This window comes from Dendroctonus ponderosae, unplaced genomic scaffold, assembly GCF_020466585.1.
Source record: "Dendroctonus ponderosae isolate FM_Combo_2020 unplaced genomic scaffold, Dpon_F_20191213v2 Dpon_F_20191213_7, whole genome shotgun sequence".
In the NCBI taxonomy this organism is placed as follows: Eukaryota; Metazoa; Arthropoda; class Insecta; order Coleoptera; family Curculionidae; genus Dendroctonus; species Dendroctonus ponderosae.
In genome coordinates, this window is record NW_026018916.1 from 10304440 (window position 1) to 10319469 (window position 15030).

The following is a 15030-nucleotide window of genomic DNA, read 5'->3' on the forward strand; positions in this document are numbered from 1 at the left end:
TGTTAAGGAAAACAATCTTAAACAATAGACACTAAGATGCTGAATTGCGTCTGGCTGAAATGCAGTCTTAGTGATAAGGCGATTGTAACTTGATTTAGTTTTTTCTGCTCAACGTTTTTGTGTAACTGTAAAGAGTCATGAAAAAACCAATGCTTGGTTCAGTCAACTACTGCATAACGGTCATCAAGGAATAGAAAAATGTGGATTGAAAAAACGTTTAAGAAAATACTAATAATAAGTAGTATGTGACGTTTATTAAATTAAGTCTCAATGTTTTGTCCTAACAATTATTACCTCTTCGAATTCCTAAAAAATGTTATTTGAAAATTGATAAAATACGTTTCGTAGATTTATATAAATACATTTTATAGAAAAGTTTTAAATAGAAAAATACGTATTTCTGTGATCTTTGTTCAATCGGCACCCAAAATACTAGTGAAAAATTAGACACGGTTTAGAAAAAAAAATAGAGCAATAATGGAATTTTTTTGTATCAAAATTATAACTGTTTCTAAATTAATATTTATTGTATGAAAATGCGCAGTTCAATTCATAAATGAGGCTCAACTAACTGGTTCTCAAAATACTAGCCAAAAAAAAGCGGAAAGATTTTGAAAATTAGATGAATCTCAAGATTGTAGTCTTGATGACCTTCCTGAAAAATTCTAGATTCATGTCTTAATACAGAAAAATGCTTATTTCAAGCAGGTTTAATTTGCTGTTTTATATAAAAAATACTTTTTATCGATATATCTACGCTTGTTTGTAACGTTTTGTTTTTTGAGTTTCAAGAAACTTTATTTGTTGAAAATAAAGCGTGTAAGTTCGGTTTACCCTTTCAATCGTTCAATTCCAACTTACCCAAAATAAGCATGAAAAGCTGCAGTTGCCAATTCTGATTACAACCGATTACAAAAAGGCAAAAAGTTCAATATCTATAAAAAAAATGCAGTTTTCATCTTAAATTGACAAACATTAAAACATAACAAAAAATTTTGTTCAACCTCTAAATAGCAGACTGGAGAAAGTTCCATTAAAAGATATGCCTATAAACAAAGGAAAAGCGAACATGAAGATAATTAGCTAAAAATCAATATCCAAAGAAAACCCCAGACGGTAAACAAATCACAAGAAATAACAGGAAGAAATTTGCTGAAATACACATTAGTGTAGTTCTTCAACTTTACAATATTAAAGACAAAAAGTAATAATACATTTTATAGTTATTTCTGGCGAATTTAGAAATTCTGCTTGTGAGCTATTCGCTCCCTAGATTTAGACTCTTGAACTTTTTCAATTAAGCAGAGATGTTCTTGATTCAGGATGTACTATGCAACTTAATTGAAAACAGCCACGTTCTTTTTGAGGAAATAAATCGACAATTTGGTAAATTCACGAGAACATTGCATATTTACGAATTTTAAGTGAATTGCTTCCAGAATTCAAAACTTTAACATATTTCTATGGGAACCACCCAGCCACAGCTTCGTCACTTATTTTATGGCATATCTATCTAGATTAAAAGATGACCTGGTAACCTTTCCATTGATCTTTTGCTTTACCGAAAATGATCAAGAGGTTTAAACTGTTACAAGGATTAGATTTATTGAGGTTTGATAGAGTAATGAGAGTATTTATTTAAGAAATATTAAATTTGTTTAAAAAAAAAGGAAACAATTTTAGTTTTAAAAAGAAAAACCAAAAAGAATTTTGAGTATTAATTTGAGCGTTAACGAAGTTGTGAACTTTTTAGGTTTATTCACCAATTTATAAACTACCTAAGCACAAGAAAATGTTACACAACTTCTTTCGATTAAAACGATCCCGAATTTGATATTCATAGCTGAAAGAATACTAAAAGAGGATAGGATCTACAGGAGAAAAATAACATTTTTTTAATGTGTTTGAAGCTTTTTAATGATGCATGCTTGGATATATGACGAATTTGTTAAGCTGAGCAGTAAACCATATTTGCCTGTTTTTAACAAGCAGTGATTTACGGTCATTTTTGCATAAACTAACATATGTAAACTACCTATTTGTTTGTACCGAACAAGGCATTTGCGTAAGCTGATCCATAAAAACTCAAAAATTTCAATATGTTTTAGAAGCGCTTTTATAACGGTGAAAAATTCAAAGAGTTGAGCTTTCATGTCTATGAAGATTTGCAAATTTCAGTGGCTTGCATACTTAGAGCTTTTTCGCTCGAAAGCTTTTACTAGACTGAAGTAAAAAACTTTGATCAGTACTTCTTGGAAAACTCCTAACTTGTGGATCAACTTATCATTTGAAAAACTCTCAATTAAATACTGAACCGGGGATGATTTTCCTAGGTATATGGTCGCCAGGCCAACCTCGTCGCCCCCCATCGCCTCCGGGCAAACAATACCAAAGAACCTGTTCTGAGAATTCTGAAAATGAGCCAGTTTTACCCATATGGACTCCAAAAAGTGCCAATTCCAGCCCTCTGGTTGAACGCAAAGAGTTTCGACCTCTCAACTTCCAATCACCTGTGTTAGGTCGAAAAAACCGAACAAGATCCGAGGTAAATCACTATCTAATTCCTCCAACTCATCTATCTATCATCTATGCTATTTGAATCTTTTAGACTATTCCAACACCAGATTCAACATCTGAACCTCCCTGGAAAGTTCCAGAAGGTAGCAGTGATACAGCTTTGCATTTGTCTTCCACATTGGATAGGAGATTGCCCACTAGTCAATCGTCACCTGGTTTTGGAAGTTTTTCCACCAGTCCGAGGCTCCCGAGGGCGCAAAATCCCACCATTACTTTACTGCAGAAAGCCAGAGGTACTTCGATCTGACTATTCTTTAAACCAGCAAATAATTGCGAATTTTAGAAGGACAGTTGCCCAGAGGCGCTCAGTACCTGAACCAAGATAGGAAGCTACCAAACGATCGACCTCCGATTAAATATCCTGGTGAAATATGTAAGTATCGGATTGTTCAACCGAAGTTTTCCTCGACTATTTCATAGTATTCTCATTAAATCGCGTCAGTTCCAGGAAACTTTCAGTATTTTTTCTGAAGATGCAAGGCGTTCGTTCATTTCAGTAAACGGCTAGGAAACTTTTATTTAAATGTTTCTTGTTGAGAACGATGAAAGCGACAGCAGGAGTGCGCTATTGGCAATATAATAGATATTTTTACAGTTTAAGAAAAAATTCTAACTGCAGTTTTTGATGTTTAATAAATTGCCATATCCGATTAGAAACTAAAAACCGTTAGGGAGTTTTCTGGGCGGTTTTACAATTTTCTTCTCCCGTATAGAACCATTACACATCTCCAATAAAAGTGTTATTTTTTTAGTATATCACATCAAAAACGAGTATACGAGCGAATCAGACAGCGAAAGACCGAGAAAAATGGCCGACCTGGCCCCCAGGAAATTTGAGGGAATTGGGCCAACAACCAAAGATGGAATGCCCTTAATTTTAAGATCTGTAAGGAAATAAATTAATACTCACAACAGAAAGTTAAATAACCAATAGACCCAATAAATTATTAAAAATCCTTTAAATCATCCTACCTCCTTTGACATATTAATCCCAATTCATTGAGGAAAGCCAACTAACTGTTTAATGGCGACAATAAAGAAACATATCTACCATCGTTGAACGAATAACAGTCCAAATTTATCTTTTTCCAAACTATTTGCCTGATTATCCGATTTTTAATCTTATCTTTACTCTGAAAATTCACTAATCCTTTCGGCTATGGCATATTGGCAAAAAGCTATGATATTGATTCTCAGGTTGTACCTACATTAATAAATAGAGTTAAAAATTTTAATGGAAATTTACTTTGTGGAACAGGAAGTCAAAAATGAAGACCAATCAAAGTGGTATAAGCGGATGTATGATACAATCCATAAACAGAAGCCACACAGAGGTAAGAACAAGTTAATAAATATATTAAAATTTTGTGTGTCACATTGTGACTTTAGACCTCTTCCTAGACGGTTAAAAAACTCACACTTCTTTAAATGCATCAAGGTTTTTTTGCGAACATTTTATGGAATTATCTTAGTTTAACTTCTGTAAAGTTGAATTAGATAATTTCATCTTCATGACTGGATGTGAGTGATTAATATTTTCATTCTTTATTTTATTAATTAAATTAATTATGTATTTTTTTTTCAGACGAATATGTTACAATTAAATACAAACAAAAACGAGGTAAGAAAATGCAGATGTTTTACAATCTTCAATTATGAAACAATAGCTCGAGTTATGTATAATAAGTGATAACATCGTTCACCAAAGTGTGAACGTTTTATTGATAATACTTGACTTGATATGAGCAATACTTGACCTTTCGGATATAATCGGTTTTTCGTTGATTTGCCCTCATCATAATCGAATCCATTGATGCTGTATGTTCAATTTGTGAAACATGCTCAAAATTTCTCGCAATTTATAGACTATTTAACCAATTAATATAATTTATTAAGCTTCAATCAATCGATGACTCAATCTATCAACGGCAATCTTATATGCAAAATTTAGAACAACTCACATTACCTCTTCAATTTTTCATCGAGCCAATATATCAGTGCTTATCACTTTATTCAAATTTTTATGCCGATAAACTCGAACGAATTACGAGATTTTCTCCCGTTTCTTAACGACAAACTGAGCGCAATTTTACGATCTTGTTTGTTTATTACGTGAGACTTTAGCTGCTCAAATGTTTGAACGGGATCTATTTAAGAATAATCGCTAATTTCAATTAAAATAAGAGTGCAAGTGGAAAGAACAGTTGCCTGAACTTGTGGCTATAAAATAAATTTGGATTAGCTATGTTTTGAAAGGTAATCCCCACAAGGAAAACGTTAAACGCTCATTCCGAGAATTTACGAGTGTGTTTTATTGGCTAAGGGTTCAAGTACAGATGGATCAAGATGGTTTTTAAATGCCTACATGGTCAATTCAAGTCAAGAGTTTACTATTTTCTGTTGCTACTTCAAAATTATCGCTTCCGATATCTTCTCCTAATGTACGATTGATAATTTTTTTTTAATTTGTTCACTTAACCTGTAACTTTTTAATATTTAGCCCAATACCCCTATTCTTCTGGTTACCTATCTGAACCCGAGCCGGGGGCATACGATAGTGATTTCACCGAGTACAAATACCAAACATTGGATCGAAGACGAACTCCCCAAACTCCACGCTATATCAGTAATAATTCAACAATGCCTCGAAACGTTCCTGAGAAGTGAGTACAAGCAACTCACGCATTAATTATAGCTTGAAATATTCTAGAAAAGTTGGACCAACGATATTATTTGCTTATTTCTATTTTAGATCATACTCCTCATCAGATATTATAAGAAATTCGCATGTAAAGTACAACAATCAGCCGGGTCGAATTGAAAACTACCGACCCGGCCACTCTTCTATTTCTGAAAAGGAAGCAAAACAGGTAAATAAGTTTGTACATCTTCGATTTCTTCCCACAGTACGACTGACTTAAAAGCAAATTGATAACAAAGACCAAAAATGTAAATAAAATTAAACGAATTTGTCTAGCAGTCATAGCAATAGTAGTAAAAACTTCTAGCATGGACAATAATCAATTGCAATCTAGGAAGAAAATAGTAGAATAACATCGGGCCAAAAGAAAAGTGTATGTTAATATTATCGCATTTTCAATCGTATTTGCTGAACAGCCGCAGTTGTAGTTTTCTTTGCACAAAACGGGAATATATTTACTAATAACAAAAAAGCCAACTCTCTCTTATGAATGCACTTGCGTTCATATTGCAATGCACTTGCGTTAACTAGTATTGCTAATAATGATATCAATATACACGATATTTGTAAGCTTCATCTTTCAATTGTATATTTAATAAAAATGACTCAATTTTCTTGATGAATTACCGGATACTAATTTTATTGCACTGAAAAATTTGCTAAATAAATATACGATTTGACATTGTAACTCAGCTCTGTGAAGTCCTTTGACGATAATTTTACATTTTTATATTTTCCTTTTAGTGGTGGGACGAAGTTATGGATATTTTTGACGGGGTACGACCAGTTTTACATTTATTAACCCACAGATTTCATTTCCAGTCACACAAATTAATGTTACCTGACGACACAAAACCCACTCACCAATTTCTCTCGATATCTTATTGCTGAAAGCAACTTCACATTCATAACAAAACGGAGTTTTTTTTATCGAATCCTTTCACCAATAATTTATCGAAATATTATTAATGTTACACACTACTAAAATTATTTTTTTCTGCTAAACTAGTGACTAACATTTGTGTCTCTCCGTTAAAGTGGTTAGATGAAAATTCGGCGTTACCCAGCTATGATGTCATGTTAGTCAGGGCGATGGCCAAATCTGTAAGATGCTGAAAAGCATGCATAAACACACAAGTTTTTCTCTAGTTTTATCTTTCACACTTTTGTCATGCTCCTTATAATTTGGTTGTGCCATTGTTTGACTTGTTGAGAACCATTTTGCTTAATTTTACCAAGATGAAACCAAGAGAATACACTATTATTGCTGCTTAATCGTTTTAAATTTATATTTAAGTTAATATCAGTTGTTGAGCAGTGAGTTAAACGTTTGCGTCTGTAACTCCACAATGACTTTGAGACAATGAGAAAAATGTTTCCTTTAACTGAACTGTAATGCACAACAAAGACCAACCATTTAACTGTAAATTTGTAGCCAAAATAAAAACATATGCCACTTTTCAGTCAAGCTCTTTTCTTTCAGTATACAGAACGCCGAAATTTTAAGGTGACTTTTTAGTAGGTAATTCTCTTTTAACTTTTTTAATGTCGACGAAAAGCTTAAAAATTAAGAAACTCTACGGATTTCACCAGCTTATTCACAAATCAATGAGCTGTAAACATTTGGAAATGCTATGCTGCTTGCATCTTCTCCAAAATCTTGCAACTTTTGTTCGAAAAAAGTTTTTTTTGTGAACAAGTTAAACGTTCTGCAATTTTTTATAAAGCCATTGTGTTCACCAGATAAAGCGCACCGTCTTCCCTCAAAAAAATCGACTCATCAAATTTTAAAGAATTTCGGTTTTGAAAAACAGTTCTCATTTCAATAAGCATCTACAATGTAACTTTTAGTTCTCTAAGCTGAAAAGTTTTAACAGCAAAACATTGGTCTTGATTGGTACTTTTAAGCAAATGGTTTGTATTCATGCCTGCCAACTTCATACATTTAATTTCGTAAGATACTTCTAATGATACGTTCATGAACATCTGCAGGAAAAATCCATTGCAGACCAGTTTGTGCAACCATTTTCAAATAAAGCATTTTCCAGAACAATTATAACTTATATATATTAAGTTTACCTTGTTTGTTAAGCCAAAGAATGTGTATCTGAGTGTTTTGAATTGAGTATTATAGACTTGTCTTCTAACTGGCCAAAAATTGCAACTGACTTTCTGAGGTTGAATAATAACTGGCCCCCAAAAAAAATACCAGAAAGTCATTTAAAATTTTTGAGCCCCTAATCTCGTACACTACCCAGCACCAGTTGAAGCATGAATTATTGTGGCATGAGTTACTGTGAGCTATTAATCCGTTGGTCAACCACACATCCTAAAGGAGCTAACTTGGATACGGACTTAACAATATTTCCCAGTTTAGTAATCAAGAAATAATGTAGATTTTTTGAATTTTTAGCATTTGGAGCAGCAAAGTCGCGTTCCGCCGCAAAAGCCCAGAAGCTTTATCAATCAGTAAGTGCCGATCACATGCCTCAACAGCCAAATTGAATATATTTCTTAGGGCGTTGAAAGAATCCGGTTATGAAAGTGACTCAACATTGGTATTCAAGAGAAAAGAAGAGACGGCAGCCAGTCAACTGAGCCCCAAAGATCAACGCGAAGTTTACAAAATGATACAAAAAGGCGGCGATGTTCCTTTCCAGGGGTTGAGAAAACCGGCTCCGGAGCGACCGAAAGGTATGCATTTTGCTTACATTTCAAATCTAACTAAAGCCTTCTATAATAATTAATATTAACAAAAATTGAGCTGGAGTAGTGAACTGGCTCTTTGCATGTTGTTTTAGCTTCTTACTCGACCCTGTACTAAGGTGGTGGGTTCTACTACAAGGTGTGCCTGATGGTTAATCACTTACTTAACATTTCACAGCCAATAAATTTTCAGGTGTGGCGCTATTTTTTATAAACAATTAATTAAATAGCTACAATAACACGTATCAGCAAACACACACAACACATTGAAACATTTCCAGGACACGAAGAGCACCCAGTTAACAACTGAACATCCTTGAAACAATGCGTAATAAAAACGATTTCACAGAAACCGACCTGGTGGAGTTCTTCCCAATGTCTCCAACCCTGACGAAAATCCGAATACACAAGAGCTTTATTCCGCCCAACGAATTTCTGATACCACCGCAAGAGTACTTTTGCTATCCGGCCACTATGCATCAGAAAACGTTTGCAAACTTTAAACGAACTGCTCCTTCGACTCTTCAAATGGACAGCGCGTCTGGCCCTCCAGTTGCACCAACGCCTCCTCCCTCGCCTCCCAAGAGACGGTCCTCAAGAAATAATACGACACTGAGACTGATCAGTACAATGAGAGTCAAAACCGATAAAAATTCCACATGCAAGAGACATGAAACTTGCTTTACTTCGGGAAGTAGCATGAATAAGTCCAACGTAAACTACCTTAGAGACAAGATTACGTGCAAATTGACCCCTAGTGGAAAGAGAAAAGGAGACTCGAATTCCAAGCTGAGTGTTGTGAAGAGCATCAGCGCATCTCCGGATCTGAGATCGAGGATCAGTTCAACCTTATCTAGTTGTCGTGACCCGAAAACATCAGCTCGACGAGTTCAGAGTAGCACCAGAATAAGTGCAGACAAACCCCAGCAGAGGGGACTCTACAAAAGTGGATCAACTGGAAGCATAATCAGCAAAAAGAGCTCAACTGAAAGCCTCAGCTCTAGAACATCCACCCCTGTTAAGACCTTCGGAAGTGAAAAACGAAAGTTTGATCTCACTTTGCCTGTGCTTAGCTCCAAATCAAAGCTAGTAAAAACTAAATCTGATGAGCTGCTTTCACCCACTGAAGTCAAAAAGGGCATTACCAACATTTCAAAGTGTCATGCCCAGTACAAAGAATCCTTAGCTCCGCTACGTGACCGAAACTCCCTACCGATCAAAATTGGAATCACTGAGAAGGGCAAACAAATCTTAAAGTCTTCCATCAAAAGACCATTGCTATCGCCGAAAACCTCTCGAATTACAATTGGGCAAAAAAGCCGAACTTCAACTGAATCGTTGAATTCCCCTAAGAGAAAAACGGTGGGTTCCAACATGAAATCAAGTGCAAAGACTGAGGGAAAAAAATCGCAGCCAAAAACCAAGAAGGACCAAATCAATGGAACCCTCAAGCAAAATGCTGCAGACAAAAAGTGCCTGAGTAAAGCAACAGGTGCTGAAGTGGCCAAAAAACTTGCCAACATCAAAACACCCGTCACTTGTCCCCAAATGCTCACTCTAGAGTCAAATCATTTCTTCAGAAACTTATTTCTGCGCAACATGAAGCCTTCAGCCTCTTTCACTTTGCCGAAGAACACCTGGCTGATCGAAAAAACAAATCAGCTAACGCGAAGAAGAGCGTCTTTGACAGAGCCCAGTATTGGGGCCATGCAAATTTACTTGAAACATACCAAACCAGTGACTGATTCCAGATTTATCAGCCTGGATGTGATTAGATCCAGAAGCGCCAGCCCAAAGTCCGTAACTTTTTCCGAGAACATCTCCACTCAAGGAACCTCAAAGCGAAGCAAAAGCCTGCCGAGTAAAATGGTGTTCTCGCAAACTTCACGACCAATCACTCCACTAATGGCAGTGAGGGGACGGTCTCCGATTCTAAAACCTTCTGGTTTAGGTAGAGAACCATATATGTCTTCAAGGCAAAGCCCCAGCCCTCCCAGGAAACTTACGTTTAGCCAGCCATATCGACCAAAATCGCCCATTTTAAAGCAACCTCTACTACCACGCACGGGGCGAAGTCCCAGCCCTCCAAAAAAACTGTTCTTCTCTGAAACAAGTAGGCCAATCTCCCCGGAAGTGAGACGAAAAAATAGGCCAGAATCTTCTCCACCCCCTTCGCCACGTATTCCTAGATCTCCATCATGCAGGAAAATAATGCAATTCAAAAGCCAACAAGAGCAGAACAGGCCACAAGAGCTAACATTGTATACTTGTCCAGATCTGAACCACAGCACCACTTCTTTGGACTCCTTCAGAAGTGAAGACTATCAAGTGTACTTAAAAGACCTGGTTTACAGTGACAAAAACGAGAAGTTCAAGGAACTCAATCATTTTTATAGCGACATAGAAAAGGTCGGAGAACTGGAGCAGAAGTTCTCCTTAAAACCGCGAAGGAAAGATGAAAACGAAATAATCGACTACGACCGATGGATGGAGGTAAGATCAAGAGAAAAGGCCGAACACGAACTGCAGCATCTTTACCACCATCTAAAAACCCACGAGAAAGAGAAAGGCTTTTTGTTTCTACCAAAGGACGTTAAGCAGTACAAATGGAAACTGGAGGCAGACAGAGGTTTGAGAATCAAAGAAAAATCAGTGGAGAACTTAAAGGAGGAATTCGAAAGGCTCAGATGCGAAGAAAGCCAACTAGAGAGCGCCAGACGACGAGAAATGGATTATAAAAAGGACACATATAAGCCTCTGTGGCGAGGCACATCAGTCATTAATCTAGCCAACATTCTATCGGAAAAGCGAAGCCAATCTGAGGGACGCGTAAAATCGACCAGACAGAAATTTTTGGATCACGACCATCCACTAAGTCATGGAATTGGCTCCAGAATATGGAGCAGCTTATCCATGGAGCAAGTAAATAACCTTAAAAAGCAACTGCAAGACATTTATGGAGATGAAGTAGCTCCATCTGAGGACAGTTGTTCCAAAGACTATGCAGTGGAAGTTTCTAGGCAAGTTGAAAAAACGTACATCCCCCATTTAACAGTCAGGAGGAACTCTGACAGTTCCAAGCACGACTTAATGAGCGAAGATGAGAAAAAGACTATTTCGCATACTTTAAGCAAGGAAGTGTTGGAGAAAATTGCCAACAGGCGCAAAGAGGATAAGCTGGCGCTTCCTTTGATCAAAGGAAAAGAAATGATGGGCGCCATTGCAACCCAAGAAGCACATGTCAAGACCATAGCAAGAGAAGCTGTAAAGCCTTTGGCAAAACCCATTGAAACTGTGGTTACGAAGCAAAACTCAATCAGTGAAACTGAATCTGCCAGTACCGATGACTCTGCGCAGACTGTTATTAACTTGCAGGACGTCCAGAAAAAAGTGGAGTATTTTGAGAAAGCCAAAGACATAGAAACTTATGTGCCTACTGTCTATAGGCCTGCTGAAGATGGCAGTGAGGAACCAAACAGTCCGCCTGAAGAAAATAAACCTGCAGAACAAGACAGTACACCCAAAACAATACACCAATCAAAGTCGTGTCAAAGCCTTAAGGAGTTTTTTGGTCAAACCGAGCTGGTAAAGTTCGCAACTTTGCCTCTGGCAGCCACCAGGAAATCTGAATACAAATACACGAAAAAGTCTCGCTTAAGAGCTCTGGACATTAGCCCGATTCGAACGATTTCAGAGGCTAACTCCATAGATAGTCTCAGTAGAAGTCGCTCAGCCTCTCCCTACTACGAAGAAGCTCAGGCATTGGCGAGAAAAGGCGAGGTGAGAAAATTACGGAAGCAATTCGAGTTTTTCGAAGACTTCTTCGGCGAGAAGAAGTTGAAGAGATCTCGCAGTGAAAACGACTTGAAAGTATACGGGCATGTGGAGGATTTGCGCAAAAAATACGAGTACCCAATTTATTCAGGGCGTGGCCGTTCTCGAGTTAAAAGAGGGGGGATGGTATCCCCAGTTTGGTTAAAGGCAGAAGACCGATATATGCCCCATATTAATATTATCAGTAAAATTGCTAGTTTGTACTCATTTTCCAAACATAAAACTGATAAAGAAGCGAGCAAGAGTATGGAAGAGTTGGCTGAAATTCTTGGATGTCCAGTGGGCGAGGTCAGTACTTAAAGATCAAAATTCCGTATCTTGACTAGGGTGCACCAAGAAATTACATTTTCCTTACTTTTCGTTGCAAGAACATACTTTAACCAAATGGTCCAGCAACAAGTTGTTGGACGATTGCAAGAAGGCGCGTTTCCCATTTTCCTGTGCGAAGAACCTCTACATTTCTTTTAGCTAGTTTCCTCAAAATTCAACTGCAACTTCACACCCTACCTCCTTTTCTCAACCAGTATTTACTTCCTATCCTTGAATAGTCAAAAAGAACTGAGTCTTCGACACCCTGCACAATATTATAATAATCCAAATAATGTATTTATAACACAAAAATTAATGGATAATAGGTGGAACGAATGAAAGAAAAATTCGACAAAATTCGTGAACATGAGGATGAAATTTCCTTGATGGGTCACATGTACACTTCATCTCCGAACCTAAAAGAGCTGAGAGACATCACTCCTTATCTTACGGCCAATTGGATAGCCCATAGATATCCGCGTTCGGAAGACAACACGCGATCTTTATCTTCACCGGAAGCGTCAATGGCCTCAAGAGACACTTCCCTGGTGCGAAAGGACCGATATAGACCAAATAGCTCTTCACCATTTAGAAAAGCGGTACCACAATCGATTTTGAAGCCAATGGGAGAAAAGAGGAGTGAAAGGTTCGAGACTTCTTCAAGGTATTCTAAAGGTGGGGTATTCTGGCCAGTCTCTTACATTTCAAGGTGGCAAAGAGCAAGATATTTGAGCACTGGTATTGGGAGTATTGTAGATGAGCACTTTAGTAAGGAGTATCAGTTAGAAGACGCTCAAAGCACCAAACATAACAAAGCGAGGGCACTTGAGGAAACTTGGGTACTCCGTAGCTTACAGCAGCAGTATCTTTGATAAAATTTTGAAGAAATTATAACCAAGGCGGCACAAAAACATGATCATTTCGACTATACAAAAACACACTGCATGAACAGCGCTTCGCAACGTTTGTTAGTTAGAAAATCTGGCAATGTTTCGCAGTCAAAAGTGTTCGTAGTCAATGCTTAAAAGTGTTAAGTTTCTCGGGTTTTTAGGCGGTCGTGGAAGAGCATTTCTTCCTGCCGTTTCGCAAGCACGAGAAGCTTACTTCTTTAGAGGTGATTTGCTCGAACTGACTTGGAGGTTTTGAGCACAACAAACAAAAAATATTGTCTAAAACTGTCTAAAAACCCGAAAAACTCACCAGTTTCAATGTTTTGAAAATTTATAAGTTCTGAAAGAATGTTCAATATTACATTTCACCTATAGGTCTAAATCCAATTTTGGAGAAAAACGAATTCGATTTTCTTCAATTTGTCTCTAACGTGCATCGAAAAACGCATTAGGAGCAGGAATCTTTCGCTTCATTATAATTTTATGAATTTGGATTCAATTCCCATTTTTGCTCTTTGTTTCTTTTCTGAGGCTCTTCTATTAATTGATTGTTGTAAACTGTTTATGCTTGTATCTTAATCAATGACAGCTTGGTATGAAAAAGTTGTATTATGTGTTTGTAACTGATGCACTGGGAGTACTAAACCCTGGCCAAATAAGATTAAGATGGAAATTTTTGTTGACGCTCGGTTTAAAAAGGTTGAGAAGTAAAATCTCTGAACACAAATTTCCGTTTTGAGGCAAAATTTTCAATCAGAGACGATTTTTTTGACCAAATATTTGCCAGATTTTTTATATTTCTGATTCCGATTCTTGTGAATTAGTTTGTAATTTTCAATTAGAGCCAGATTTACCCCCACCACCGCCACCACCAAAAAGTCAGGGCGCAGTAAGGAGCCAAGAACCAGGTAACATAATCATAGAAATATTCTATTATAACATATTCGGCTGCTTAAGTATGGGCGAAAATACCAGTTAAATCGAATGTTTTTATCCCCAAATCCATTTGTATATTCCTACCGGAATATTTTGCCATTCCAAATAATTAAACCCAAACTAAATTAACTTAGCTTTGGCTGATTTATTTGCCCATACTTTGTCTAATGAATATGTTGGTGCCTTTAATAATGGCCTATAAAGACACCCCTTATTACTTTCCTGGTTTATGTGTACAAACTTATCGATTGCCTGAATGAACTTAGCAAAAATGATCGATATGACCTAAGTCAGACCTATAAATCCGAGCTGTCTGTACCATGCCGTGATAAACATCAGGAAAAACGTAGGAAAAGCTAAGTTTAGATTTTTATACGATTTTTTCAACATAAACGAATCGTTCCCGTTAGTCAGACTTTGCATAATAAGCAGCGAAAAAGTGGGTTGGTTTGTGCGATTATTTTACAGGTAGGTAAGTTATCAATCAGAATTTATATTAAACAATCTTCTTACAAAATTGGGAGAACCTAAGACCATTAGAATTGCCCACTAGTAATTCAAACCGATTTTGCAATTTTCAAAGTGTGGAAATATGTTCAAAAATCGACAATCCTCCCTTAAAATATCAGGTTTTTATTGCATCTGATTAAATTATTTCCGCTCTAGATAGATGCATAATGTTCGACATTTTCGAGCTAGAAGGCTTTATAGTCAAGTAAAGTGTATTTGCTCAATTATTTTTTATGTGAGTTAAGCTCCTTTTCTTAACAATTAAATAGTATAAATTTCTTAAGTTAATTTCATAATAAAAATTCTAAAAATACCTTCTTCCAGCTATCTGCAAAATCAAAGTAAATTCGCCAGAGTGCACGCAAAAATGCTTATTTACATTTGTGTAATATTTTTCGTAAATACCGCTCGGGCTAGAATAAAAACTAACCAGATATTTTTTCATTATAAACAACAAGCATCCATGAAATTTATCGGTAATTTATAGCATTCGCCTCGCCATACTAATTCAAAAAAAATTAAAACACTGCAGTAAAAGATTTTCACATTAAACCGAGTAATCTGTCG

General features: G+C 36.6%; 1 protein-coding gene across 17 annotated transcripts in view; it reads left to right on the plus strand.

Annotated features, from left to right (window-relative positions):
- LOC109542836 overlaps positions 1-15030 on the plus strand; it is a 63458-nt gene that overhangs the window by 36898 nt on the left and 11530 nt on the right. For 13 of the 17 annotated variants that reach the window (XM_048668060.1, XM_048668061.1, XM_048668059.1 and 10 more), the window contains 15 exons: positions 2334-2545; positions 2609-2810; positions 2861-2950; positions 3330-3463; positions 3836-3911; positions 4163-4198; positions 5078-5240; positions 5330-5447; positions 6023-6055; positions 6317-6382; positions 7692-7747; positions 7797-7972; positions 8334-12106; positions 12454-12802; positions 13860-13925. In XM_048668060.1, coding sequence (XP_048524017.1) covers positions 2334-2545; positions 2609-2810; positions 2861-2950; positions 3330-3463; positions 3836-3911; positions 4163-4198; positions 5078-5240; positions 5330-5447; positions 6023-6055; positions 6317-6382; positions 7692-7747; positions 7797-7972; positions 8334-12106; positions 12454-12802; positions 13860-13925 — 5550 coding nt within the window. The remainder of the gene's footprint in view (positions 1-2333; positions 2546-2608; positions 2811-2860; positions 2951-3329; positions 3464-3835; positions 3912-4162; positions 4199-5077; positions 5241-5329; positions 5448-6022; positions 6056-6316; positions 6383-7691; positions 7748-7796; positions 7973-8333; positions 12107-12453; positions 12803-13859; positions 13926-15030) is intronic. The other 4 variants (XR_007281906.1, XM_048668074.1, XM_048668066.1 and 1 more) reach the window with 3 other exon arrangements.